Source organism: Thunnus albacares, chromosome 7 (genome assembly GCF_914725855.1).
Source record: "Thunnus albacares chromosome 7, fThuAlb1.1, whole genome shotgun sequence".
Taxonomy (NCBI): Eukaryota; Metazoa; Chordata; class Actinopteri; order Scombriformes; family Scombridae; genus Thunnus; species Thunnus albacares.
The window spans coordinates 27,960,954-27,987,807 of record NC_058112.1 but is presented as its reverse complement, the minus strand read 5'-3'; the positions used below and the strand labels follow the sequence as shown (position 1 = coordinate 27,987,807).

The window sequence follows — 26,854 nt, the reverse complement described above, 5'->3', positions numbered from 1 at the left end:
CCCTATAATCGCTGAATATGCAACTTCCTGAGTTCAGAGGTTCAAGGACAATGGTAGCACAACATGAAAGAAGTGAAGTATTAAGCCAGATTTTGCATGATGGAGAGCAGAGAAGTGAATCAAGCAGCAGGAGTGGTTTGAGAAGTTTCTGTAGACATTTTGATACTATTTTTCTGCTGTGAAAACTGACATGAGCTTATAATAGACATTGTTCTTTTGTGAAGTAACTAACTACTCCAAAACAAACAAAGGGTGTGTCAAACACATTTGGAGTTTTGGTGTTAATGTGGCTTCTCAGTCTTTTGTGAAGCAGAGCTCTTTAATTACTTTCCATCAAACTAAACTGTGTATGAATGAACATCTACAACTCATCAGTCTTTGTTTTGAAAGTCTTCCTGGTTCTCAGTGTGAGCTTTATGTTCACCAGTTCTGAATGGGGTGATGGTAGCCTTGAGGTTTGGCTTTAGGCCAAAATGTTTTCTCAGAAGATCAGTCAGATCCCTGGACGAGCTGGGAAAATGTGAGTGGGCGACAACAAGGCACTGACCCCCAGTTTCTCCAGTGTTGCTGTAAAGCAGTGATTGTACTGAACAACCCTCAGGTGTAAGTGGAGCTGTGTGAATGTGTAACTCAATGTTGCTGATGAAGAGTAAAGTTTGTTGTGCTTTGCCTCAACCACAGTGGAAAAGTTAGCTTCATTTGGTTAATTTCACACAACCCAAAGAAGTCAAATATGTGCTTGTATACAGAAATAACCTCAAACCTTGAACAGAATCTTGGCAAACTGTCATTTCTCACTTGGAAAAGGGCAAAGATCCAAATTTTCACATGTCTTGATGCAGTTCCATTGGCAACCAACTCCTAAACAAATCAATTTAGGGAACAAATCCCTCCAGAGATGGAAAAAATATTCATAAACATGCTCAGTGTAGACATACCAGTCAGTCCACCTCACGCAACAACTAAAGCTGAAAAAATGAAAATGTTGGAAAGACTTTGTGGACAATACTGATACTGAAATACTGACCATTGTTAACGTTTTATAAAAGGACCACTAAAAGGACCAAAGTGTGCTTGATTATTATGTTCACAGATTTAACCCTGTTTGAATACCAAATACAGTTATTGTAGCAGAGAGGCAGCCTGGCAAAAAATAACCCAAACTTAAAATAAGTTGCCCATACCAATGTTATCTGTGGAATGTACTGCATTTAGACTCACTGAGATAATGAGCAAGAGGACTGTTATGTCTGCAGAGAACAAGTTTGTCCTTTCAACATCTGTATTAGACTGGCTTTGTGTTAAAAGTATAAATTGATAGACAACTTGGTATTTTGTGACACAAAATACAAAATACCATATCCAAATAAGTTGTAAAAGCATGTCAGAGATTGTGATACCATATGGTACATTATGTTAGCTTAAGTTGGACCTCTAATTCTTCCACAATAGCTCCCAATTTTACATCATCTCATAATTCTTCACATCAGGGATCATCATGGTTGGTGCTGTAGATACTGTTTGTGCCAGGCAAATATTGGAACACTTTATGTCTTTTAACAACAAATGTATTACTCTAGCATAAAACCTCCTTCAGTATTTTATGATAGCATTATGTGTGTAGCTCAATGGGTCAAGCATGGCTGTTATACTGCCAGGATTCAGGGGTTGTTTTTCCACTCGGGCTATTAGAAATATTATTACAATGCCCTGGGAATAGAAATATCAAAAAACTGTGTATCTTACAACCTTTGTAAAATTAAATTCAGAGAAGTAGTAAATTAAATACTATAATATGAAATGATTTAAAGTAGGTGCTGCAACTAATGATTATTTTCATTATAAGTTAATCTGCCGATTATTTTCTCATTTAATTGATTAATAGATTTGTCTATAAAATGTAAAATAGCGAAAATTCACTAGAGTCAAAGGTTACATTTTAAATGTCTTCTTTTATCTGAACAACAGTCCAAAACCCAAAGATATTCAGTTTACTATTATATATAACAAAAAAAGCATTAAATAATCACACTTGAGAATTTGGTTATCAACTTGCAGATTAAGTCTCTGTTGACTGACTAATTGACTCATAGACTTAACATTATAGCACTAGTTTAAATGTTGTAAACCAAATCTCACTGTCTTACTCGATAGATGGATTTTGCTCGGTGACTAAGATTTTTTTTTGTCAAACTATAGTGTCAAGAATGAACGTTCACACTCAAGGTTTAAATGTACTGCCGTGCTTGCAGATTGGAGAAAGTTGAGGGGACTTACTTAGACATTCAATGGAGCAGGAGCAGTTCACATTAGGCGTTATCTACACTGTTATGTGTGGGTCTCTCTGTCCAAGTACAAGGGCCCACTTTGAGCCAGTCCACTGTGTGTGGGATGGGAATGTCGGGTGTACTGAATGGCTCAGCACAGCGTGCTTCCAACTTATTCCCACCCAACCACCCATACAGTACCCATCCTGCCCTGCCTTCCTCGCCACATGACAGTTCTGTGGCGAGACTGTGACCGCTGTCTCCTCCCGTGAACCCAGTCTCCAGCTCAATGATAGGACATGAGCAGCACGGCACCGGCAAGTCGCTGATGCAGAGTGTGTCCACTGTATTTAAAGGCCAAAGGCCAGAGACAACTTCTTTAGTAGATGCTTTCTTCAGTCTGTGTGAGTTAGGATAGCATCAGGAGAAGAAGCATGTTATACTTAATCATTGGCAGTTTTGAAGTGAAGCCAAACCATAAGGAACCAGTTACACAATGAGGCACTCCTGAAACAACAAGGATCTTAAACTTAGAGTACACAGCCTGGCTCACTCCTTCCTGAACTCCATCACACTGATTCAAGCTGGTTTTGGCTCCTCAAAATGGTGAGTGGCTTCACTTCTTTCTCCTGATTTCCGCAATGTTCAATTTCTCCTGTTTTTGTCAAACAGAAATTCATTGCTTTTGGCGTAACGAAGCTGAGCCACTGTGGTGTGGTATTTTGTTTTCTGCAGACCAGTTTTTGTTTTCATTTTGGTGGTTTTACCCAGAATATATGAGAGGCATTCTGCTTCACCACAGAACATTATAAAAAGTACTGCAAATGTATTTTTACACTGTGATTCTGCAGTTGTGAACAGACAGTGAGGTCAGTGGACAATGAAATCTTAGTGGTACATTAAAAAGTATATTAGCCTGCATGCATACTCGTTTTCCACGTCAGTCTGTACTTGTGAGACGAAAACTAGTTCAGAGTTAGACTTTGCACAGAGAATAAAAGAATTAGGGAATAAGAGGGAGTATATGTCTCTGGTGCTACATCAATTTCAATTCCATTGCAAGTCCCCCGAATTTAGAAATTGGCCAAGTTCTCATTTAAGAGAAGCAAGAGACAAGACATTTTTCCTGTGTTAAAGTGCGTCATCGTAACTTTTTCTCCCTCATCGTACCATCATATCAATGCCCTTTTCTTTTGGGATAGAGAGATTGACAAATCCATTCTATAATATAGTGGCCTCAGTCTGTCAGTTATTACTGAACCCGTGATGGTCTTGTGTTTGCTAAAGTTACAATCCATAAGACTTCAGTCCTGGTTGATCTGACGACATCTGTGGTTACTTTAGCGGTGGCAACTGTGTATTACTACTATATGTCCCGGAGTTTTGTTCGAAATGACACACATATCGACACCGTGGACAATTATTCTGTCAGAAATGACAACAGAAATCCAACTTGTGTAATTGTTTACAGAGCAGCCGAACAAACTGTGGGCCAAGAGGATTCATCGTGTCACCCTTTAATAAAAAAATTGCCTTTTAATCACGCAGTAGTTTTCCACATAACAGCAGGGCACAGATCTTAATCTAACAGCATTTTTAGTTTAGTGATCAATGGCTGTAAAAAAAATTCTAGCTTTGGTGACAAATACCCTATAGTTTGCCAGTTGAACACTTTTTGACAGAGCAGAAGAAGGAAGAGTTTGGTTTTCATAGCAGTAAATCAGCACAGCCATGATATGATTAGAGAGCTATCAGTGAACAGGGGGTCTTCTATAAATGAGATTGCAAACACAAATCCTGAAGCACCTGTATACTGGTTTGCTGTGAATCATTTGTGTGTGTGTGTGTGTGAGAATGTTAGATTCTGCCAGTAACAATAAAAAATATAAAAAGAGGTAATAACTGGATGTAAGTACATTTAAAGGCTATTGCAACAACAAAAAAAACAATGAATAGCATAGAAAATATGTGTCTTATGTTAAATGCAGGAGTTGGCATGACACTAACTACAGACAGACATTACCTGAAATATCACCAGAAAACTACAAGTGACAGGAACATGCAACCTTTAAATCCCCCTCTACACACATGCAAAGAATAAATACAAGTGCTGCAGTAAATCTGGAATGCACACCCCGGTGATTTCCCTTACACACACAAGTCGCTGAGTGGTTGTTGTTTTACCCGGCATGTGACATGGGGCTGAGACAGAGGTGTCCTTTGTTTGGCTTACCTACAACCGACATGTTCTCCAAGGCAACCGAATGGGGAAACCCAAAGGGCCACTCAGGTTTCAGCCCAGACATGAAAAGAAATGTCCACCCCAGCAAGAAAATTAGCCAGGATCCCGTCAAAGCTGACCATCTGCTTGGGAAACTCATATTTCTGTAGCACTTGCAGCCTTCGTGCACTTGGGGATGTTTAAACTGCAGACACATACACGTACAGTGCTGATTTAAAATGAATGGACTGCTGTACTTCTTGTTACATGAATTATTACAACATAACAAAGCACTGCCTGAACCAAATCAGTGGAGTCTCAGATACACAGAGGACATGCTGTAAACTTTTTGTAACATTTCGCTGAAAACCTTTCCTCACTTCCCTCATGCATCGCTTGCAGTTGGTGGCCACTCACGGCAGAATGACAGAGGCCACTTTCAGCGCAATGGTCCTTAACACGGCACTTAGTGGCACACTCTAAGTGCTCAGGACTGAATTGCTTGATTGGGCACATCGGACAACTCATCTCCATTTGTATGGTAATCCACAGAAGAGCGCCATAACGACCTGGAGGCGCATGTAATGGAATCTGCTGGATCCGTGTCTCGGCGGCTGTGACCCTGCGCTCAATTATAGGGCCAATATAATTCATCTACAACTCTATTGTAATAATCTAACGGTGCAATTATATCAGCACTCATTTTGTGGTATTTTCTATTCTAAGTGTAATGGATGTGGGGTTTTTCCCCAATACAGAGTGCTTACTGTCAGTCTTCCAGACTTCCAGGGTCCTGGCACAGAATTGGTATTATTTCTGATTTGCTGTTTTTACTCTGAAAATGGCCCTTGAGGAGCCATGCCAAGACTGCAGTTAAAAGACCCCCCCCTCCTTTCTTCTTGCTTCTCTGTATCTTCTCCCTGCTCGCTCCCTCTTCTCTTTCTTTTGTATCTCTCTTTCAAGTCTAGTCTGAGTCTCTGTTTATCGCAGTCACTGACTCGGTCACTCAACCCAACCCCTCCCCCTTATTCCCTCATCCATCATCAAATAGTTCCCTTTGTTGTTGATAATTATGTAACCTGGGGAGTTTTGTAGCAATCAAAGCAAAGAGTAAAACCAAATTGGTAACTCCTCTAATGCGCTGCTGCTCCATCTCCATCAAATGCTACAGAATGGATCAGTTGTTCCGCCATTGTGGCATTTCGGCTTCAAAATGCCTGAACACTTCGGCACTCAAAAAGCAGACCAGCAACATGAACGAATGACATCTCGCATGCATCGCACATCCTTCTAGTCTCAATTGCTTTATTGTGAGTTCTCCTGTTTACGTCTATCGATCCCATAAAACTCTGTAAGCATTTAATAAAAAGCAGGGCACCACAGATGAAACCCGCTCTGTGACACTCGTAGGGTGTGTGTGTGTTTGTGTGCGTGAGAGAGAAACTCACTTTGTAACTACCTGCTAATTATACTCCACAGTAAACATGAAATTTGTTACCACACCACTGCAGGATATCATTAACTAAAAGGATTAGGGTGTGGCCCAGGCAGGAGGGCATCCGTGGCTTCTCCCGAATAAAAATGGACTAATCTAAATGGGATACATCAATAAAACGACGGAATAAAGTTGCGGGCACTTAAGAGCGTCAGCCCCTTTTGCTCAGGCTCAAAGTAGGGAAGAGAGTCACTGGCTGGCAGCCAGCCAATAAATTAGAAGATAAGAAATATTATTCCACTGGCACACCAGCGGCTTGCAGCTATTTAAAACAGGGAGGTTTATTGATAATTGAATTACTTGGAGGAAAAAAAGACAAGACAAGAATAGAATGCTTGGAGGCGGATCAATAAGGAGATATTGTAGTGGATAACGCTGCGGTGGCAAGCAACACAGCCAGGAGGATGCAGTGTGTGTGTGCGTGTGTGTGTGTGTCCGTGTGTGTGCATGTTGTATTCATTTTGTGTGTGTGTGTGTTGAATGTGTCTAATAGCGCATGGATGTATTCAGTCTGAGGTGATCCATTACGTGTTACACAATTTGACTTTTTTTTTTCAAACAATCTTTTACATTTAACAGCAAAATAAGCTGATAAAGAAAAACGGTGTCACTTTCATGACTTGTAACCTTGATGTTTACGTTACATGTGTTGTGTTTCAGGTGCTGAGCTGAAGTAAGATGGCCTCGGACAGAATGGCAACTCCTCAGAGCAGCTCAAGACAGAGCAGCTCACTCTCTTCATCTCCAATGAGGCAAGTAGAAGTGCACAGTGGCAGTGCCCTAAATGCCTCGGGGTTAAGGCTCTGACCATGAACCGCAATGTCCCCGGTTTGCATCCGGCTGCAGACTTTTGTTGCATGTCTCTCCCAATCTTTCTCTCTCTTTCATCATTTCCTGTATCTCTCTACTGTCAGCTATAGTACTGTACACAAAAAGGAAAAAAAAAAAGAACAGGAAGGAAGTTGCTAGTCACTTTTTGTAATGTATGTATGTATATACACACAACCCAGGCTCTCTCTTAAGGCATACAAGTCCACAGCTGGTTCATTTGAGCACTCAGAGATGTTATGTATTTAAGGGTTCGTTCACCCAAATCATTTTTTCCCACTTGCCTCTGGTGGTATGTGGCCACGCAGATAGTTTTAGTTTTATTTGCTGAGGTGTCCACTACTGAGGAGTCTGCTGACATCCCAATACAATGGAGTGGAGTGGAATTTCCTTTGTGCTGCTCAAAGCGCCAACGAGTCAGATTTGAACTAAAACAGCAGTAGGTTTGCAGCTGTTATGTGTTTATTTTCATTTTGAATTTGCCTGATTTGAAATTTGAAAAACAAAAACAGACTTTCACAAAAAGGTTTTTAAGATCGGATGAGGTGGAAAAATTGGCATACTGAAAACAAGAAGATGTAATAAAAGCTGAGTAAAAACAGTGTTAGATCTCTAACATGCTGCAACTCAGTGTTACATTACATGGTATATGCCTAAAAATTAAAGGAGCACGGGTGTACGAAACCACAGTGTCCGTGGTTTGAGTCCAGTTGGTGGCCATATCTGTTACTATTGTGTCTGATAAGGGTATACTTTAAAGGTTATTCAGAAGAGATACATCCAATCATAATTTCGATTTCATTCAAATGCAATCTTAAGTGGAAAGCAATGAAGTTTCATGATTTACTGATTTATTTATCAGAGTTACTGATGCTTGATTCATTATGTATCTTGTCAGTGCTCTTGAATATATTTGCATAAAGATATAAGAGAACATACACAGATTCACATTTCAAAAATATTTCCAAAACTTGCATATATTTGCATACATTTTTAAAGGCTATGCTGAGAATTAAGTAAAATCAGCTAATTTAAGGTGTCTCATCCTATCTCTAGATGCAACAGACCAGACAGGAGATTGAATTGTTCAGTCACCGTCTGTGCATGTTCACACAGTCCTGAGAAGAGGTCTAATCTGGCAAAATAAGTGAAAATGCCTTGAGGTGGACAATGGCTGTGCAGGGAATTAGATGGAGGAGTAACTAATGTGTCTGTACAGAAACAATGCTGTGGGGAGCTTGCATGGAAGAATGTGGCGTGAGGCAGAGATCTCAGATTTTAAAAGCAATTCCTGTGGCCCATACACCGCACGACCCGAGGAAATGCTGTTTTATTTAACAACAGAATACACACTGAACATGAACACTGGCCGGAGGTCCTAAATCACTGCAGGAGTCTCGGCCATGATGGCCACATTGCTAGTTAGACCTTAATGCTGTCCTGGCCACACAAACACTGAAAACCACATAACACAACCACAACATGAACACAACATCACCAAAACAATGATTTAAACTTGAACATTTACAGTCCCATGAGCCCTTGCACGCCACTAGTGCAGAACTGTCAATAATTAGAGTGAAAACTTTGGTTACTGTGGGTAATACACAGAAATCGCAGTGAACAGTTGAAACTATTTTCACACACCACATTGACAATAATAGCCATGATAACAAGAAATAACCCTCCTGTCTCATCTGCAGATGGCACCCCCAAACATGCAGCATACTTTGGCCCCACATCTCCTTCTGATAATGCACTGTAATGATGACAGCGGTGTGATAAACGCAGGTATCATGGCAACTCTCAGTGTAGCAGAGATTGAGGTTTACAGTGGTGACATGGTCCAGTCATCCTCAGTGGTTTGTGAGAAGATGAACATTTCAGAGATGTCTGGTAACAGATTACGCTGCTGTGAGGAAGGTAGGTGGTATAAAAAATATTGATTAGTTCAGCTTTAAATTTGACATCTCCCAAAATTTCAATCAGAAGTGTATTGTTTGCAGGATTGCGTTTGCAGAGGGTTCATTTGTATGTTGACAATGAGTGAGGCAGGTTTCATTGCAGGTCTTATTACCCCTGAAGCCACTGAGTAAAATCACACCTTCAACTCCTTCATATCAGCTTAGGGAAATATATACTGGCCCATGTTTGATTAGAATTGTTGGTCCAACATCAGCAAATCAATATACTGGTCTTACCCAGGATCTGAGATCAACAACAGGCAGAACAAAGGTCAAAACCTTAGTGACAATGCAAACACATACACCAATACACACCCTCACACTCCTGACCATGCACACACATGACCTGAAAACATCTGTCCACAGTTGGATTCCACATTTCAGATGCATATAAACACATGCAAGCCAGAGATTGAAACCAAAAACTCTAGAAATATCTGTCAGACACATGTATGTGCACATACCAAAATATCATAAACTGAAGCAAAAACAAAGCAGTGCTGTCAAGCAGTTGCAAACAGCTGAAGACTTGAACTGGACTCTGTACTGCTGAATCTGGCAGTTTTTTTTTCCCACATAAATTGACAGTTCGTGTGTAATTTTCTTTACTTTAAGCCAAAGAAAACAAAGCCGTTTTCAAAACTGCATGACTATCAGTTTTTAAGTAAACTGTTGATCCTAAGAAGTCTTTTTTTGGAGGTATTCAAGACATTACTCATATCACACAGCAGTGATTTACTTTATCTTTGTTTTGAACTTTTAAGTGCCAGATGCTGAATCCTCTTTTTTTTAATGGGAAAAGCCTCTTCATCAGCTGCTGTGGATGAGAATATTTCAGTCACTGATAATAAATATGATTATATATCTTCTGACAGTTTTGTGTGTACATTGCTTACACAGCGTCGCAGAAGACACGCAGTGAATGCCCTTGGATATCAAATCAGTAGAGATGTCACGCCATACATAGGCAACCAGACACACACACATAAACACACAGATCATCTCTTACTTGCTTTCTTTGTCTGTCTCTCATTTACACGTTCAAATATAAATCCTATTTGTGCAGCACATGGCTCACTTACAGTCAGTAAATCAAGTGATGAAAGGAGCCAAATGAATGAATTGTATTAAAATAAATTGCAAACACATACATGGACTCAGTTGACAAACATCTCCAGAACCAGTGCTTTGTCCGGTTTGCTTGTCTGGACAATCTAAGCCTCAGGTTACAGTCTGCAAGAGGTTGGCGAGTCATTACAAAATGATTTTTGTACCTTCGTTTGTCTGTGCATGTGTGTTTTTTATGTTGCAGGTTTTTGCTTGCAGCCGATGCAGGAACGTTGGAAAAGTTGCAAACATACGTGTGGATTTGCTGATGTGAGGGAAAGAGTGTGAGAGAAAAAGGGAGCAAACGAGTCAGCTGCAGATGGTTTGAGACACAGAGACAGAGATTATTCCAGACAGAGTATAATGTCTTGTGCATATGCCTGCAATAGCTGTATTGTTATGCCTACAGTAACCAAGCATGTGTTAGGGCAGAAAAAAAAGAGAACAAACGATGGAGAGAATTAAAGGACCAGCGTGTAGGATTTAGTGGCATCTAGTGGTGAGGTTGCTGATTGCAACCAACTGAAAACCCCTCCCCCCTCCCCTTCCAAGCGTGTAGGAGAACCTACGGTGGCCGCGAAACTTGCAAAAAACGTGAAGGGCCCTCTCTAGAGCCAGTGTTTGGTTTGTCCGTTCTAGGCTACTGTAGGAACATGAAGGTACAACATTGCGGGCTCCATGGAAAAGGACCTGCTCCCTATGTAGATATAAAGGCTCATTCTAAGGTAACAAAAACAGAACAATTCATATTTTCAAGTGATTATACACTAATTAAAACATAATTATTAATATTATATTCAATTTCTGCCAATGGATCCCCCTAAATCCTACACACTGGTCCTTTAAGCTAGGGTTGGTTTGACTGAGAGAAAATAACAGAGAAACAGACTCAGTGTGTGCTGTTTTAGGTGAATCTGGTCTTGGCTGCACAATAGAGGCTGCCCAAAACATCTGGGAGTCAGATGTCTACCCCCGCTGCCAGAATCCAACTGTACCAGTCAGAGGCCACAATATCCCCTTACCACGTGCTACTTCGGGAGGAGTGCAGACTCGACCTTCGCCCAGAAAATTAAGGCGTGACTTGCACATTTAAAAGTACCATTAGCCATATGTTTTTACCATTTACTTAGCTCATCACATCCTGTCTTTACACAGTGAGGCAGCATTACGTAAAGAAACCTCCCTGAAGTTTTCAGTGGAGCTATAGCCTTGGTGTAAAAAGGTTTTCGCAGAGAATATTGTTTAGAAATATTCTGTTCTCTTTGTATATATGCCTCCATATTTAATTCTTTTTGGGACAAGAGTGTCCTTGTTTCCTTGTTCAGTTGAAGCCAAACCCACAATGGTCTGGTCTCAAAAGCTTGCAGCTCATTCTGCCCACATTTCCATTCACTCTGCCCCACTGGACTGCGGTTCTGTTGTGGTATTTAAGAAAGATTTCCATTTGTTCATATGTGACATCAGGCGTCAGACAGCAATATTCATGAAAAGCAGACATTGGACAACAGTGAGGGGCTCCTTCCTGCTTATATTTTGCTGAATGACTTCCATATCAGGAATCTATGAGGAGAATACTTAGAACTGCAGTCAGATCCAATGCAGAGATTATTACATGAACTGACACATGTTGCTGTGGTTCTTTTACAAACAAGCTGCTTGTATGTATGCAGTCAGTGAGCAATCCAAGATGTTTTAAACTATTCGGTGAGGGTTTTATCCAAAACCCCTCATTGTACTGTACAATGAATGAATACAATTTGTCTTCTGGGTAGTTCCATAAAGAATCATACCCCAGAACTTGTCAGTCACAAAAAGACTGAACAAAAAGATTTATTTTACTTGGTGCTGCTACTAATGATTATTTTCATCAGTGATATCTATAGATTATTTTCTCAATTGATTGTTAGCCCAAGGTGACATCCTAAAATTGCTTCTTTTGTCCAACAGTTCAAAACTAAAACTTAGTCAGTTCACTATCACATCAGATAAACAAAACAAAACAAAACAAAACAATGACAAATCCTCTCAATTTCAACACTGGAAAGGGAACATTTGGCATTTTTGCTTAAAAAATGAATAATAATTAATTGAATATTAAAATACTTTACACTTTTCTGTTGATCCACTAATGAATTCATCATCTAAATTGCTTAATCCCATTTATATCTAGATCTAGGCTAAAACATCCTGTTTGTTGTGTTTTTCTTCACACAATCCATTTCTGTACTTGAAGCACATTATGTGTATTTTAAGAGATGTTAATTTCAAACACTTTCAGGAAGCCAGACTGTCTGAGCCACATAAGGTGCGTCTACTCTTTAATTCAAAACATCAGGGGGATCCTTTTGCAGATGACAGCAGGGTGGCGTCACATGTAGGGAGACCATTAATCATGAGGCCTACCAAAGTGAAGCAGACATTACTCAACCTGTGCTCACGATCTGTGAAGTGTTGTACATAGTGTCTGAATCACTTGGAGCCTCTAATAATATGTAGAACAAGCCTTGTAATGGGCAACCACCCCTGAAGAACAAATTAGTTCCTTCTGTCCAATAACTGCCATACTTGAGTGACAACAGGTGCTCTACCGCTTGGTTACACACCTGCCCGTCTGCTGCTCGCTAACTAACTATACCACACTGTGAACCGTGTTTGCCAATGATGTGACTGTCATTGTGGTTGACACTACAGTTGTATTTCCATTTATTTCCGTTATCCTCCATGATGTGATTAGCACATGCTACAGTGTTTTCATGCGGACATGGTTGCTGTTTTTAGCCTCAAACAATCTGACTCACATCCTGTGATGAAGAATTCTGACAGAGGTCTTTATGTGTGCTGTGCCAAGTGTTGTTTTTATATTTCCTTCATCTTTGGTCTATATTTCCTCTCTCTTAGCACAGTGAGGGTTTCCCTCAGCCTACAGAATGCCTGTCAGCCGATGATTCCCTCTGTGCGATATGATGTCAGCTAGCGAAGGTTTTTGAAAATGTTCTGGGTTACTATAAGGATCATATAAGTGACATTTTACACTTAAAATGGAATAGAAATCTTTCATTTTATGGTCTGGAAGATGTCTGTGATGATCTTAAGTTTTAAACAACCCTGTGTTACGTGCGGGCAAAGCAAGTGAACCCAAGTACAGACACACAGGGACTCTGCATAGCTGACTATGAGTAAAGATCTTTATTGTGGAACGGGTTGCAGCTGGTGTGGCCTTGTTCTGACTCCAGCACACCTGTCTCCACTCACACAATCACACACACAGGGAGAGTGAGAGAGTCACTGGGGAAGTGGCAACAGGTAGAAGACACAGGACTGAGGCAGGAATTGTTACAGTACCCCCCCACAAAGGGACAGCAAACAGACATCTCACCTGGCTGGTCAGGAGGGGGGAAAGGAATGGTTAAACCAAGCAGGGCAGGTGGAGGGGGTCTGTAGCAGGGATCCAGAGAGCAGAACCAAGGTGATGGATGACTTGGACAGAATGGCCCGAGGACAGAACAGGGGCAAAGCAAGGACCCACATGGCCTGGGGCCTGGACACCATGACTGGAAGACAGGAAAGATGGGTGTCACTTGGGACATCAGCGGAGAAGGATTACTGCCTGGGCATTGGCAAGGGCAGCTGACAGCTCGGGATCTGGCTTGGTGCTGGCGAGGGCGGCCAATGGCTAGGTATCCAGCTGAGAGTTGCCAAGGGTGGTCAACGGCTTGGAAACAGGCTAAGCGTTGGCAGGGATGTTGGACAGTGGAGACTCTGTGGCGCTGGGTAGCAGAGAAAGCTGACTACCTGGGGAACCACGCTTTCTTATGGGGGTTTCTAAATGAGGGTACCCCGCAAAAATGGCAAGGCAAGACCTGTAGAAACGGGAATGGTGACGGTCTTCAGGGACAGGATCAGGCAGGGGGCTAATCGACTCAACGGCAGAGGTAGACTAGATGCTAGCAGGGCCAAAACTAGCTGGTTGGGTAGCAGGCTGATGGCTATCAGGCCCAAAACTGGCACAGGAATCGTGACACCTTGTCTCCTAGAAATTACGTACACCACTAAATTGTTTTCCCAATTAAGTTGTGTTGGCAAACATTACTGCTGCCTGGATTATACTCATTGGCAATTTTCTTTTGAATTAAGTAAGGACTACATTTATATATTACTCTGGACTCAGAGGGAGGAGGTGAGGGGTGGACAGTGAGTGTACAAGATGCAGGACTCTGGCACCAGACCATTTCACTCAAATGTTCAGTATCAACATTTTTTGCCAAATACTTCAGTTAACAACATTTTCTCATTATGTTGAGAGAAAATGGAATTCTGGCAGCATTACGTTTCTAGAAAAACATATTTGCTGTTGCGATTTAGTAATATACGAATGGAATTTCTAGGAGACAGGGTTGGTTTTAGAAAAACTGTTGAACGAAAAGTTTTTGACCATGTTTTGATTTTTATCACTGCTCCATTAGTTTAGTGACAGAACTTGGTTTATATATATATATATATATATATATATATATGTGTGTGTGTGTGTGTGTGTGTGTATATTGGAGCTTTCCAATGTCCAATTATCCCAGTATATATATACGTACCTTTTATATATATTATGCTGCTTAATGATACGAAAGTCTGAAAATCAAACAAACATTAATGGCTACCATTAGCGGAAGTCCATTCTTCAATTTAAATTTACCCAATTTAAGGGGTGTAGTGTTATATTGTCAATGCACAGTATCTTAACCCTCATACAACTGACTAATAACCATTACAACCACATGTCTACTACAACATTTACCCAAATCAAACCCTAACCTTAACCCTAAAACCAACTTAGGTCTCACACACAGTGTGAGTCTGAGTCAGAAACCTTTCTCTTTCATAAATCTGGAGTTAAGCCCAGGGATAAAACGTCCTGGGATTCAACAGGCAGAGCAGCAGCCTCTCAGTGACTCATCCAGAAGAATAACTCCATGTGCTTCGAGTACATGAAAACTTGAAAAGTTCAAGTTATCATTTTCACTTGATGTGTTACAGGAATAGTGAGCTCACTATGTCCTATGTCACCTACTCCACACACCATCCCATGTAAATCCGCACCTTTTTTCTGTGTTCTGCTTTTGTCAGATTTCAGTACGAAAGTTGTGTAATTCTGCTTGTTGATCTTTCTTCCTAAAGTTCAGGGGCTGGTTGCACAAACACCTTAAGTTAAGATTTTTCTTAAAGTCCAAGTTAAGGTTTTCTTGAAATAAAATCGGTTGCACAAAACACTTTTAGAGATACAGATTTTTCTCTTTAAGATTTCCTTACAATAGTTCAATTACGTATTTAAAGTTTTCTCCTTAAGGAAAAGTTCATTAAACTGTTGCACAACAGACCATAGCAACCAAAGTAAGGAAAACAACTTAAGGTACTTCTGACTCTATCTAAACCACAACATGGCCGAATTTATGGTGATGAATGAAGTAAATGAACGCATCCCAAGAAGAGTGTTCCAGGACCGGGAGAACCCAATGGATACGCTTAGCAATGAGCAATAGATTAGACCGGCAGTCAATTCATGATTTGTCCGACCGTCTAGAGTTGGATCACTCTACTTTCCTTGGCTGTGCTCTTCCAGCTGTATTGCAAGTAATGATTACTCTACGGTTTAATGCTACGGGATCTTTCCAGTCAGTAATAGGCAAGGTATTTCATGTCCACAAGTCAACAGTGTGCTGCGTCATTCACCAAGTATCAAATGACCTTACCCATCTACTGAACACTGTGGAGAAGTTCCTGTCAAAACAAGGAGGAGGATGAGATAGCGGCGCACTTCTTTAATGTTGCCAGCTTCCCATGAGTGTGTGGGGTGATACACAGAACCCACATCTGGATTCAAGCGGCTGTACAATATGAAGATCAATTTGTTAATAGAAAAAATGAAATAACCAACACTGTAGCACAATGGCCTGGCAGCACCCATGACGCTCAGATACTGGATGAGAGCATCCTTGCAAAAGAGTTTGAGGGGGGAGGCATAAAGGCATCCTTCTTAGGGACAGTGGTTGTCCATGTCGTTCATGGCTAATGACACCATTCAGAAATCCTGCCAACAGATCTCAGGCAAGTGGTCTGAGTATCCAAATTTTGACATAGGCCTTCCTTGTTCAGCTGCATGCTTGACTAATTGAAAGTACCATGCAGTCACCTCCCTCTCTCTCAGGAGAACTACAATTTCAGTTTATGCAGGACACAGGCAATTATCGAGCAGGTCATCTGGAGACGGTTTTAGTGGTTAACTATACAGTCATGCCATTAAAAGGTAACAGTAATGACTGTTACCTTTCCAAATGACCACCACTCTCCTCTTCACCAGTAATTCCAACTATGGTAGGTCAGTTGCAACCCATGATGTCCGCTACCATCGCTGCCTCATTTGAAAGAGGTTTTGGAGGTGGACCCCCACCTGGAAAATTACATTTTGCACGGATTAAATTCTGTTAATAAATTATTTCTTTTACAGCACATTAGGTTGTAGTCTAGTTATATAAGCTAGTTATGTCATAGAACATTACATGGGCCTTAACTCTGCTGCATGTTAGCTAGCTAGCTAGTGGTAGGCTATAATGTTACCTACCATTACGGTCTAGTTTATATCTATAGCTTAAATACTTTAATGTGTAATGAAATCAACAATAAATAAATAACTTGAAGATGTCATCTTTATTATGAACTACTTCTGTACAGAGTACAGAGTACAAAGACCAAAGTTATTCATACCAGTTTTGTTGGATTCCCTCCTGTAATTAGTTATGTCATTTTTGGCCAGAACAGACAAGTTGTCATATTTTTTTGGACCTCTTGGATGGACCTCCTCACCAGACTTCTTGAATCAATTTTTGTTGCAATTTCCTCCCACATTTGTTGTTTTCTGTTTGCTGTTATTTGCAGATCAAATTTACTTTTTAGCATGTGCTTTCTTTTATTGTTCCTCCAGAAGTATCTTTTCCTTCTCTGACTAATTTGGTTGTTTTGTCTTCTCTTCTTCCATTTTTTTTTTTATTTTATTTTTTTTTACCGTAAACCAACTTTGTGAGGCGGTAACAGGTATCACAAGCATGAGTGCAAGCAAACAAACGGTCTCCGTCGAAACTGTAAAATTTTACTTCTGTAAAGTCTCTTGCAATGCAGTAAATCACTTCACATTTTTCCTTAACTAAGGAAACCTTTTAAGGGATTCTGTGCAACACCCTTAAGTAAGTCCCTCAGCTAAGGAGAAGTTAAGCCTTAAGTGTCATACTTAAGGGGAAAACTTAAGGTGTTTTGTGGAACCAGCTATGAGAGTTTTTTTTTCTTTGTTTACTTTTGTACTTCCCCTGCCTATGACACTTAAATTCTTGTACACCAAGACAAGTGTTAAGGATAAAAAAGACCCTTGTTTAAGAATGGTCCTTATATTTGACTTGATGTAACAATTCAGCCAAGTTAAGATAAGAAAGGCAGGTACTTTCAATTGATTTTCTTCCTAGTTAAACAAATCTAAATTTGACTAATCATGTTTCCCCCTTATAATAATGCTTTATTAGTATGACAATCAAAAATAAAACCGTATTCTAATCTTAATACAGAGAGAACATTCATATTAAACACAGGCAGAGAAATTAGAGTTCAAAGTCCGATAGAAAAAACATTTCTAAATCTTGCAATAGCATTTTTTTAAAAAACAAAAACGAGGATATCTCCCATTAACTCTTGTTTCTGCTACTACCACCGTCGCTGAGTTTACTGACAGCCAGCGGCAGATGAGAAGGGCTGATGCTTCATCCTCACTGGATCCCCGTCTGGGATAATAGAGCTGCTGTCGCCTGACCCTCTCTTGGCCCTGCATGTAAATATTTGTCATTCCCTGCGAGCTGAAGTGCACCGCTTCCCCTCCTTTGGAAAACAAACCTATTATTATCATCTTTTTTTTCCCCGCGGTGAGGGGAACGTTTTGTGGCTTGTTAGGCGTGTAAATCAAGATGGGTTCATCCTTCTGTGATGCTGTTATATAACTGTGGAAAATGGTTTGAAATGGCCACATTTGGGTCTCATATGAATAGGATTCTGCATATTGTTGCACATTTTTACCTCTAAGATTGATTTAGTTGTTTGTTTATGAAAGAGTATCACTTTAGCTCACATGTACTGTTTCTGTGTCATCCAGTTTTGTCTTCCACAAACTTCTGCAAAGGTTAATTGGGTGACATGTGCAGGAAAAGATGCCAATTAGGAATTACTGTCTCTTTCCATCTCCTTGGCAGCCACAGCAGTGACTGGTCATCAAGGTCTTTGTGACTAATTTGGCTCACTTGGTTTGAGTCACTGTGTTATTCACTACTAATCTCTAACTGAAGTGGTTTTAAGAGGTTTTCTAAATTGGGAAAAAAAACCCTGCGTACCCTGAGAAAGGGTTCAGTAGTATTTTATTTGTAAGGAACGTTTAGGAGAAATCAATCTCTTTAATTGCCTAGATTTAAACTAAAACTCATATCTCATATCGATTTTCAGAAGTCAGGATGTTCACTATGAAGCCATTTGCCCCACTTAGCAGAACAAGCTCCATGATTACTGCGCCGTGCAACACTGAGCAGTTATTTATTCTTTTTCTTTTTTTTATTATTCTGAAATAACAGAACATGTCAAGGGAGCAATGCACACTTATAATCAAATTAAATGCACAATTTACTTGCACTGATGTCCCAGCATGTGCACATATACACAAATCACATAGAGAGAAAAAAAAAAACACCCACACATTCATAGGGAGAAATTCAGAAATACCCAGTAAAACAGTGTACTTGGTAAGCAAAATAATATCAATTTACTCCAATACAGATAATGGCAGACCACTCACAACCAAAATACATGCTGAGGGGTGACCATTCTTTTACAAAGTTATCTAAAGTTCCTTGCAATATGTTGGATAACCTCTCATATGGAACAATTGATAGTAATTTATCATATCACATTGACAAAGCAGACTATCTTTAACCCATTCTGAGGCAAATCTCAGTTGTGCAGATCAGTGATAATATAACAAATTAGGTAGTGATAATCCACCCTTTGTTATAGGAAACTTAAGTTTTTGTAATTTCATTCTAGGGCACTTATTTTTCCAAATAAATTAATACATATCATTAAATATCATATTATGATATTAGCATCTGTATTGGATACAATAAGCAAAGAAGGACATTCATTTGAATAATGGCAATGCGGCTGGTAAAGATACTGGTAGATGCAACCATCTCTGAAGGTGTGATTGAATTTTGGTGACAATGGATTAAAAAAAATTAGTTTAGTTAAATCAGACATCTTAAGTGAAAAGAAACAATGCCAAGGTAATCTTTTAAGCCACCTTAAAAGGGAAATAATCAGAGAAAAACACTGCTGCTCTTTCCGAGTGGTAAGGCAAGGGCTTTGTCATAACATTTATCTTCCAGAAAAATTCTTCAATGATCTCGATTAGTGCTGGTATAGACTTGTTATAAGTCTACATTCACAGCTAATTACATCTTCATCCTATTCCAAATTGTGGGAGATTTATTTGTCTGGGAGATATTTGAACTGGTGAGCTTCTTCGCTCTGAAGCCTGCAGATTCAACTGCTTTTACATTGTTATTCCACCTCCTCACCTGACAGATGCTTGACTGAATGTACAATGTATATACATACAGTATGTGTATGTGTGTGGGTGTTTGTGCTCTATTCTCAGTATTTCTGAATTTTCTCAAGTATAGAGGACTCTGTGTGTGTCAGAAGAATGCTGAAAAACAATGTGAACAGCTAAAGTTTTCGGTTTGAAGTGAACCTGAAATTCTGGACTTTGTTGAAGAAAGGTTGCACCTAAAATAGATATAGAAACACAGGAGAGAGGAGACTGTCAAGAGCAAAAAGACATCAGTTAGTGACAAAGCCCTCTAGTGGCTGTAGGAGTTATAAAGTCTGTCCATAGGGAGCAAAGGAGGAAACAGTATGACCTTATTTTAGAGCAACAAAGTCCAGAGGGAGTCAGTCAGGACGGAAACACTGGACTCACCGGACTTATTGACAGTCAACTTTAGTTTCTTGTAACCATGACTGTTGCAACAATGAAAAGTCCCCTGCCCTTAATAAAGTAGTACTTTTAATAATGATTTCCCTTGTTTTTGTGCCTACAACCAAATCTTAACCATGGTGTTATCACACCATAAAACAGGTTTATTTTTGAAACAGCGACATAGTCCTGCTGATACAGATGTCAGATCAGAAAATGCTCATGAGCGTCACTCTAGAGAGAATGGATACAATGAAGTACACTGTTGGAGGCCTTGTTGGGGGAGATTGGTATGACATGCAACAAAAGGCATTGAACTGTGGATGTTGTGGTAGAGGAGGAAATAACTGATGACTTTGCTGATTTAAAACGTTTTATACTCGCTGACTGTGAAGTTTGTTTGTTTGTTTTTTCTAAGCTAAGTGATTGCATCACTGTTCAAACTCCTGCAGTTTCACGCTGATTCTTCAGTTCAGTAATACGTTCAGTCTGTTGCTGGTTCAAACTGCTACAGATGCTTCTTATGATTTTCTGTTATTTTTATACTGTTATGATGTCGGATGTCTGTGTTAAACACAGTCCCAAAACTTGAGGTAAACATATGTAAAAATGCTCCCTAAAAGACAAAATCCCAGGCTTCAGCCTGCCTTAGATGCTTCATTCGCAAAGTCACCTCTACTTCCTCCTTGTGATGACATCAGATTGTTTGAGCATGCTCAGCCGTCCATTCCTCAGCCTTTGTTGCTGAGGTTGTTCCACTCGCATATTTTGATTTGGGCTCAAACATGTAAGGATGTATTTACGAAGTTTTCATTTTGAGTAAAGAATGAGAAAAAGAAGTGAAAACCAACTAGTATTGTTTGTTTATGTAGCCTTTCAGGCCACAAGAAGTCTGCCGAGATGCAGCTTCTGACTAACCAATCAGAACAGAGTGGGCTTATCAGGAACTAAAACGGCCTGTTTCAGACAGAGGCTGAACTGAGGGCCAGTATAAGATCAATAGGGATAAAAAATACTTTTTGACCTGGAAATGTGCATGATACATACCCTTTATGATCAGCTCTGCACAAAACTGGGCCTATACAAGCACTGCACATACATTTAATAGCTCAGAAGCTATTTGGAGGAGAGTTGTCACATCATGATTGTTTCTGTTGCTTTCTAAAAGCTTTTCACAAGGAAGTAACGTACCATGTATCACGGCTGAGCTGACAACAGGGTTTCTCAGTCACCAGTAAGAGGAGCTCCACTGCTAAAAGCTACTGATTAGTTCAGTGACAATGGTGATTCAGTATTGGGAGATTCAGTGATTTGTTCATACATGTACTCAGCACCTCTACTATGGGAGCCTTCTGCTGCAGTTTTTAATGAGACCTGTTCATAACGTAAACAAAACACCACATTGATTTTCTTTAGTAAATAGCTTCCCTCGATGGTTTGATTGTGGATTAGATATAATTGGAGCTGAGGCTTTTTAATGGATCAGTCCTGTGTAACCAGCTCTGGCTAAAAGCCGAAACCCAATACCTGATTTGAAGAAAGTTATATGTTATGTAATGACGGCGGCTGTTGCCAGTCAATGACAAATGTTTGGAGAGTACACACAACCACAGTGTGAGATCAACCTATATTCAATACCAGTGCAAAATCCCAATGTCTCCAGTGAGCTGCCATTTCCTACAAACCACAGAATACCCAGAGAGCCACACGGAACATATGAAGCGTCATTAGAGACCCTTTTCCATGTGTTTACTCAAGGCAGAGATGGCTGCTGTAGCCATCGACCCGTCCTCTCTCAGGGAGCTTTGACTCACTGGATGCAGGACTCTGGATTGCCCCTTTGAGCCTGCGTTCATTAGATTCAGCACTGAGAGAGATTGAATTGAGGAGAAGTGTTTGCCTGGTTTTTGTAAAGCACTTTAAATTGCCTTGGTGCTGAAATTTGCTATATAAATAGACTTGCCTTGACTAAACTTGCCTAAAACTGTCTCCATGAGGGGAAATGACATGTTAAACTAACAAGCGTGGAAACCGGCAGCGCTCATTGGATAATTGACCTCGAGTCCACATCGTTGATTTTAGGAATATTGTGATGTTTCAGCACTGCAGATTACGGTGGCTGTTTTATTGCTTAGCATTAATGGAATTGTATTTTAGAGAGAGGGGGTGCAGGGTTAATTTGCATGTATAAGGGCTCGTATGAACTGACTGTAAATAAAATTGTTAGCTGTTTCATTTCCCAGGGCATCATTTATAATTGACCCTTCGCTAAACCCTGCTCACTTACTTACTGCCTGTCAGCCTGTAAAGCTCTCCAAGCATGCAGTTTACATTAGTAATGGTGGCAGATTTACCGGTAATAATTCATGCAAATTTAGGACACACTGGGTCCTTGACTTCAGATAAAATTGTCGAAGACAAAAGCAGGCCTAATTTTTTAGCCAGATTTTGCTGACTGTAATCAAAAATCTCACTGGCTGCCTGGTTTTATTAGCTGTAACAAGCTGGCTAACCAACATTAACTCAACTGACTCATATCATATATCATACAAGAATAATTCAAAAGGGTCTTAAATATAGATTTGATGGCTACATACATAACATGCTACATTAGACTGAAATAAAGAGACTAAGGCTAAAGCTTACAGGTCTGAAAAGTCAGCAATCTCACCAGCTTATAAAACATATAATAGGCATGGAAATAAAGATAAAGTAGAGTATTTTAGTATGTTCGTATTATATTAGGGAAAATTTTAATATTAGACTGTATTTCTATGTTGCCGTTAAGATGGTTACTACAAAAATATATAATAAGTTACTTGGGGAAGTTAGAAAATACTTTATCGAAAGTATTTTCAAACAATATCTCTTACTTTAATATGAAAAAAGGATTCGTGAATCAGGACAAACTGATGAGTTTGGCAAAATCGACTGGGCTATACTTCCCCAAATTCACTACATATCAGGACAGCTGCTAACGTTACCCTAAACTGATATAACAGTCTTATTCTAATGTGATCTGTAACCTCACATAATAATGGGAGGATAACTTGGAAGTAACGCTAGATAACTATTACATGTATCTAGGTAGTTATCTCTTCATGCAAAGAAACATCATACGCTTTTATAGAAAGTAATTAAAAATAAGCATAAGTAAGTATAAATGAGTAAAGCAGTGGTGAAGCAGCTTCCCACTATGACAAAGACAGCCACCAGTTAGTCTGACCAGTGGTGAGACGTCGCTGTTGGGTAGATTTGGTTGATCAAAGACGCCAGCAAAGCAACACAACACATAAAATAAGCACAGCGGAAACATTAGATAGATCGGACCACCGTGTTTAACTATATATCTTTAAAAGTTACAGTTATGACTGAGAATGACAACAGAAATAATAAAAGTTTGCCGATTTCACATATCTCTGTAATTTGAATCAACAGCCTGCAACCTCCAGGGGTACCTTAGGGGGTCCCAGGGGGTCTCCAGCAAAAAGGGGAATAATTCATTTGCACTATAATTCCATCCATAAATAACACATTGACAGAATGTATGACTGTTTTATCATGGGTTTCATATACTTTCTGAAGTAAAACATTTAAAAGCAAAAATCTTATCAGATGGGGGACCCTGGGACAAAATCTCAAATCTCAAATAGGGGTCTGTGGACTAATTTGTTTAGGGGTCCTTGACATGAAATAGTTTGAGAAGTACTGCTCTACCTGGAAGTGACTGTTGTTAGTGCAATGTCATGGTGATTCAGTCCATTAGTTTTTTTATTTTGTTATATAAAACTAAACAATACACACATTATACACTATACTTTCTAATAAAAAAAGGAAGAAATGGTAAGAAAGAAGGGAAGAAGGATTGATTTAAAAAGAGAACAATGGTGGTACAGTCAAGTCAAATGATCTGTCATTGTCCTAACAGCCAGTTTGAATTTATGAGTAACCACTTCCTTAATTTTCTACTGATTAAGCATGGTATTTTTTGTGGAGGAGGCAAAGATGATTAAGGCTTTCTCACATACATCATCTCAGGCTTGAGTCAGCAGGCTGCTCAGCACAAATGACTTCCTGGACTTCAGAGTGATACTGTCCTCCATATACTGTAACTGTGGGATACTGAATAGATTGGGTCCATGCATGTGGCACTGTTTGTGCAGTAATTTGTACTTTACATCAATAATAAGAGACTACTTGGGAACCAAATAGTCAGGTTATGTCAATTTCCTATCAGCAAATCAATTCAAAAGCAGGAAACTGAATTTGCTCTGTATACATCAATCAATAGAGGCAGATGAACTCTGGTCTGTACCACCTGACTTCATTTTGATGTGTGCCATGGATGTACTTAAACTCTGAATATATAGTAGTTCATACAGTACAGTATAATCTATTAAAATAAAAAATGGGCCATCCATTTGGGCGATTTAGGTCTCTAATTCACCTGACTGGAATCATCATTGATAGCACATGAATGTAATTTTTGCTAATAACTCAAACAACTGTAACACCATCTTTTCCGAAGTGAATAAAGTAGCTCTGATTGTAATATTTCTGTGTTTTTCTGTGCTCTTTTCTCCCACAGCACACGGATGCAGTCTCTCCAGGTCGACTCTGTCCAGCGCTGGATGGAGGACCTCCGCCACATGACAGAGGTGGAGTGCATGTGCGTCCTTCAGGCCAAACCCATCGGGGTGGAGGAGGACGCTCAGCAGGGAGAGCTGATTGTGGCCTCTGGGGTGGGTGCAGGGGACCATGTGGCCAGGAACAACCTACAGACGCTCCTTCGCCGAGCGCTGGTCGTTAGCACGGAGCTCGGAAAGATGTTCCAGCGGCTGGAGAAAGGACGCTGGCAGAGGGTCCACAGCACGGCTGTACGGGCAAACTGCCACGTGCGCTCTTTGGTGCATGAGTACAGTGCTGCACGAAGTACACCACCTGAGATGCAGAAGGTGATTTTTTGATGTTTTTGAAATGTGAATCCAGCTTGGTGGTGAAAACAAGCATTGAAATAGAAGTTACAAAAGAGAGGAAGATATGTTCCCAAGTTTTAAATCAGGCACTGAGACTTCCTGATCCACCAATTAAGACCTTTTCATGCTGTCACATAAAAGATTTTAAGTGACATCTATTAATATTTTGCCAGTCTTACACTAAAAAGCCCTAAAGCCATTAAGTAACATATAGTGCTGTGTCACTGTTAAATTGCTAAATGCTAAAACTCAATCAAACTGGACTTTTAAAGTTCATGCCCATTTTCAGTAAAAACCCATATTTACATGCAGTGAAATAACTAGTCATATTTCCTGCCTTAAATATACAGTATAAGTATTTTCCTTTTTATCCACATCCCACAGGCCTTTTAGTGTCAGTCAACCAAATGCCAAACCAGAGAAATTTGCAAATTAGGCTACCAAGTGATGAGGTATTTCCTATTGAAAAATTAAAAATGATATCCTTAAACCCTTTGATCTCCAAGACCACTGAAAGGCCAGACTCAGGCAAGTAACAGTACAATAAATTAATAACAGGAGAAAACAGCAAGAAATTGTAAATGTTAACAGTTGATACATCTGGATCCAAATTATACATATTTTGCCATTGGACTCTTTTTCAAAGTAGATTACTGGTGTAATATCAATGATAAAAAATTTCATTCCTCTTAATAAAATCTGCCAGAATAATCTGAGAAAATGCAGTAACACATTAATCCACATCACATGCAACTATCTAAGAACCCCTGGACAGTTTTCTAGCCAAAAATAAGTTCACCACAAGTGTATGTGGATTATTCATCTCATTTAGAGGAGGGTTTTTTTTCTGTACAGGATAAACTTTACTATGAATGCCGTTCACTTTCAGCTGTAGCTCAGTGTGTTTCTTCTTTCCTTCTGTTCCAGTATGAGAAATCTCTGCTAGAAAAGTGCATGGAGCTGACCAATATCACAGAGAGGTAAAACTCTTAATTGTTAAAAAAAAAAAAAAACAATGTAAAAAGTGGATTCATGTGGAACATGTTGCTAAATGTTGTATTAAATTGCCCCTTTCACCTGCAGGTGCCTTCACACTGAGGACGAGTTCTTCTTGAAGTCCATGAGGGAGGCGATCCATGAGATCCTTACTGATGTCAGTGATTCATTCAGCAACATGATTGACATGGCTTTAGCCAATGAGATCCAGGTATGTAACTGCAGTGATGTGATGCAAATCATGCGTTCCTGTGGTCCTGAAACTGGAACCTAATACACTGAATCATAACTTCCACCATCTATGAAACTGAAGCCTCAATATATTTACATTATTAGGCTGAATGTTCGTGTGAAACATGTGAAAATGATTTAAGACCATGTGGAGTGTATGTATATAAAAAAATAGAATAATTTAAAAGGATGTTGGCTCAAACAGAAAAGTCTCAGAAATTTTCAAGATGAGTTGATATACAGCAGTTTGAACACTTGGAGCTCATGTTCACATCTACTTGTTACAAGATGTTAAAAGGAAACAGAAAAGTAATGGACTGCTGACAGCTGCTGTACTTGAGAGCTCTAGCTCACATGTTCCCTCAAAGACCAGAAGCATCATATGGAAAAACATACTGATCAATTTGACCGTTTTGGCTGTTTGTCACTTCTCTTTCTTTCTTCACTTCTTCATAGGGCTGTTTGAGAGTTTGTGATTGGTTTTTAGGTTAAAGTTAGAATTAGGTGCGCTAGGGACTTAACTGAAGTACTGCAGTTCAATCAGCTGAAAACAGTCTAATATAATATAATAATGGATTCAGTATGATGTGTTCTGTGCTAATGGAGGATTACATCATCTCTGTGTGACTTAGAGAGTTAAGGTAAACTACCAGACTTATTTATTATTTCACTCTAATTATTCCATGATTACAGTCCCGCAAGTAATGGATGATTGAAT

The 26,854-nt window shown here is 39.7% G+C and overlaps 1 protein-coding gene across 5 annotated transcripts in view; it reads left to right on the top strand.

The window, feature by feature from the left end:
• Nucleotides 1-26,854, top strand: part of LOC122986413 (protein inscuteable homolog) — a 56,408-nt gene that overhangs the window by 13,514 nt on the left and 16,040 nt on the right. For 4 of the 5 annotated variants that reach the window (XM_044357668.1, XM_044357669.1, XM_044357667.1 and 1 more), the window contains 4 exons: nt 6,644-6,735; nt 24,522-24,888; nt 25,837-25,889; nt 25,993-26,116. In XM_044357668.1, coding sequence (XP_044213603.1) covers nt 6,662-6,735; nt 24,522-24,888; nt 25,837-25,889; nt 25,993-26,116 — 618 coding nt within the window. In that variant the 5' untranslated portion in view covers nt 6,644-6,661. Of the gene's footprint in view, nt 1-2,550; nt 2,874-6,643; nt 6,736-24,521; nt 24,889-25,836; nt 25,890-25,992; nt 26,117-26,854 lie in introns of those variants that run through there. The other variant, XM_044357672.1, reaches the window with a different exon arrangement.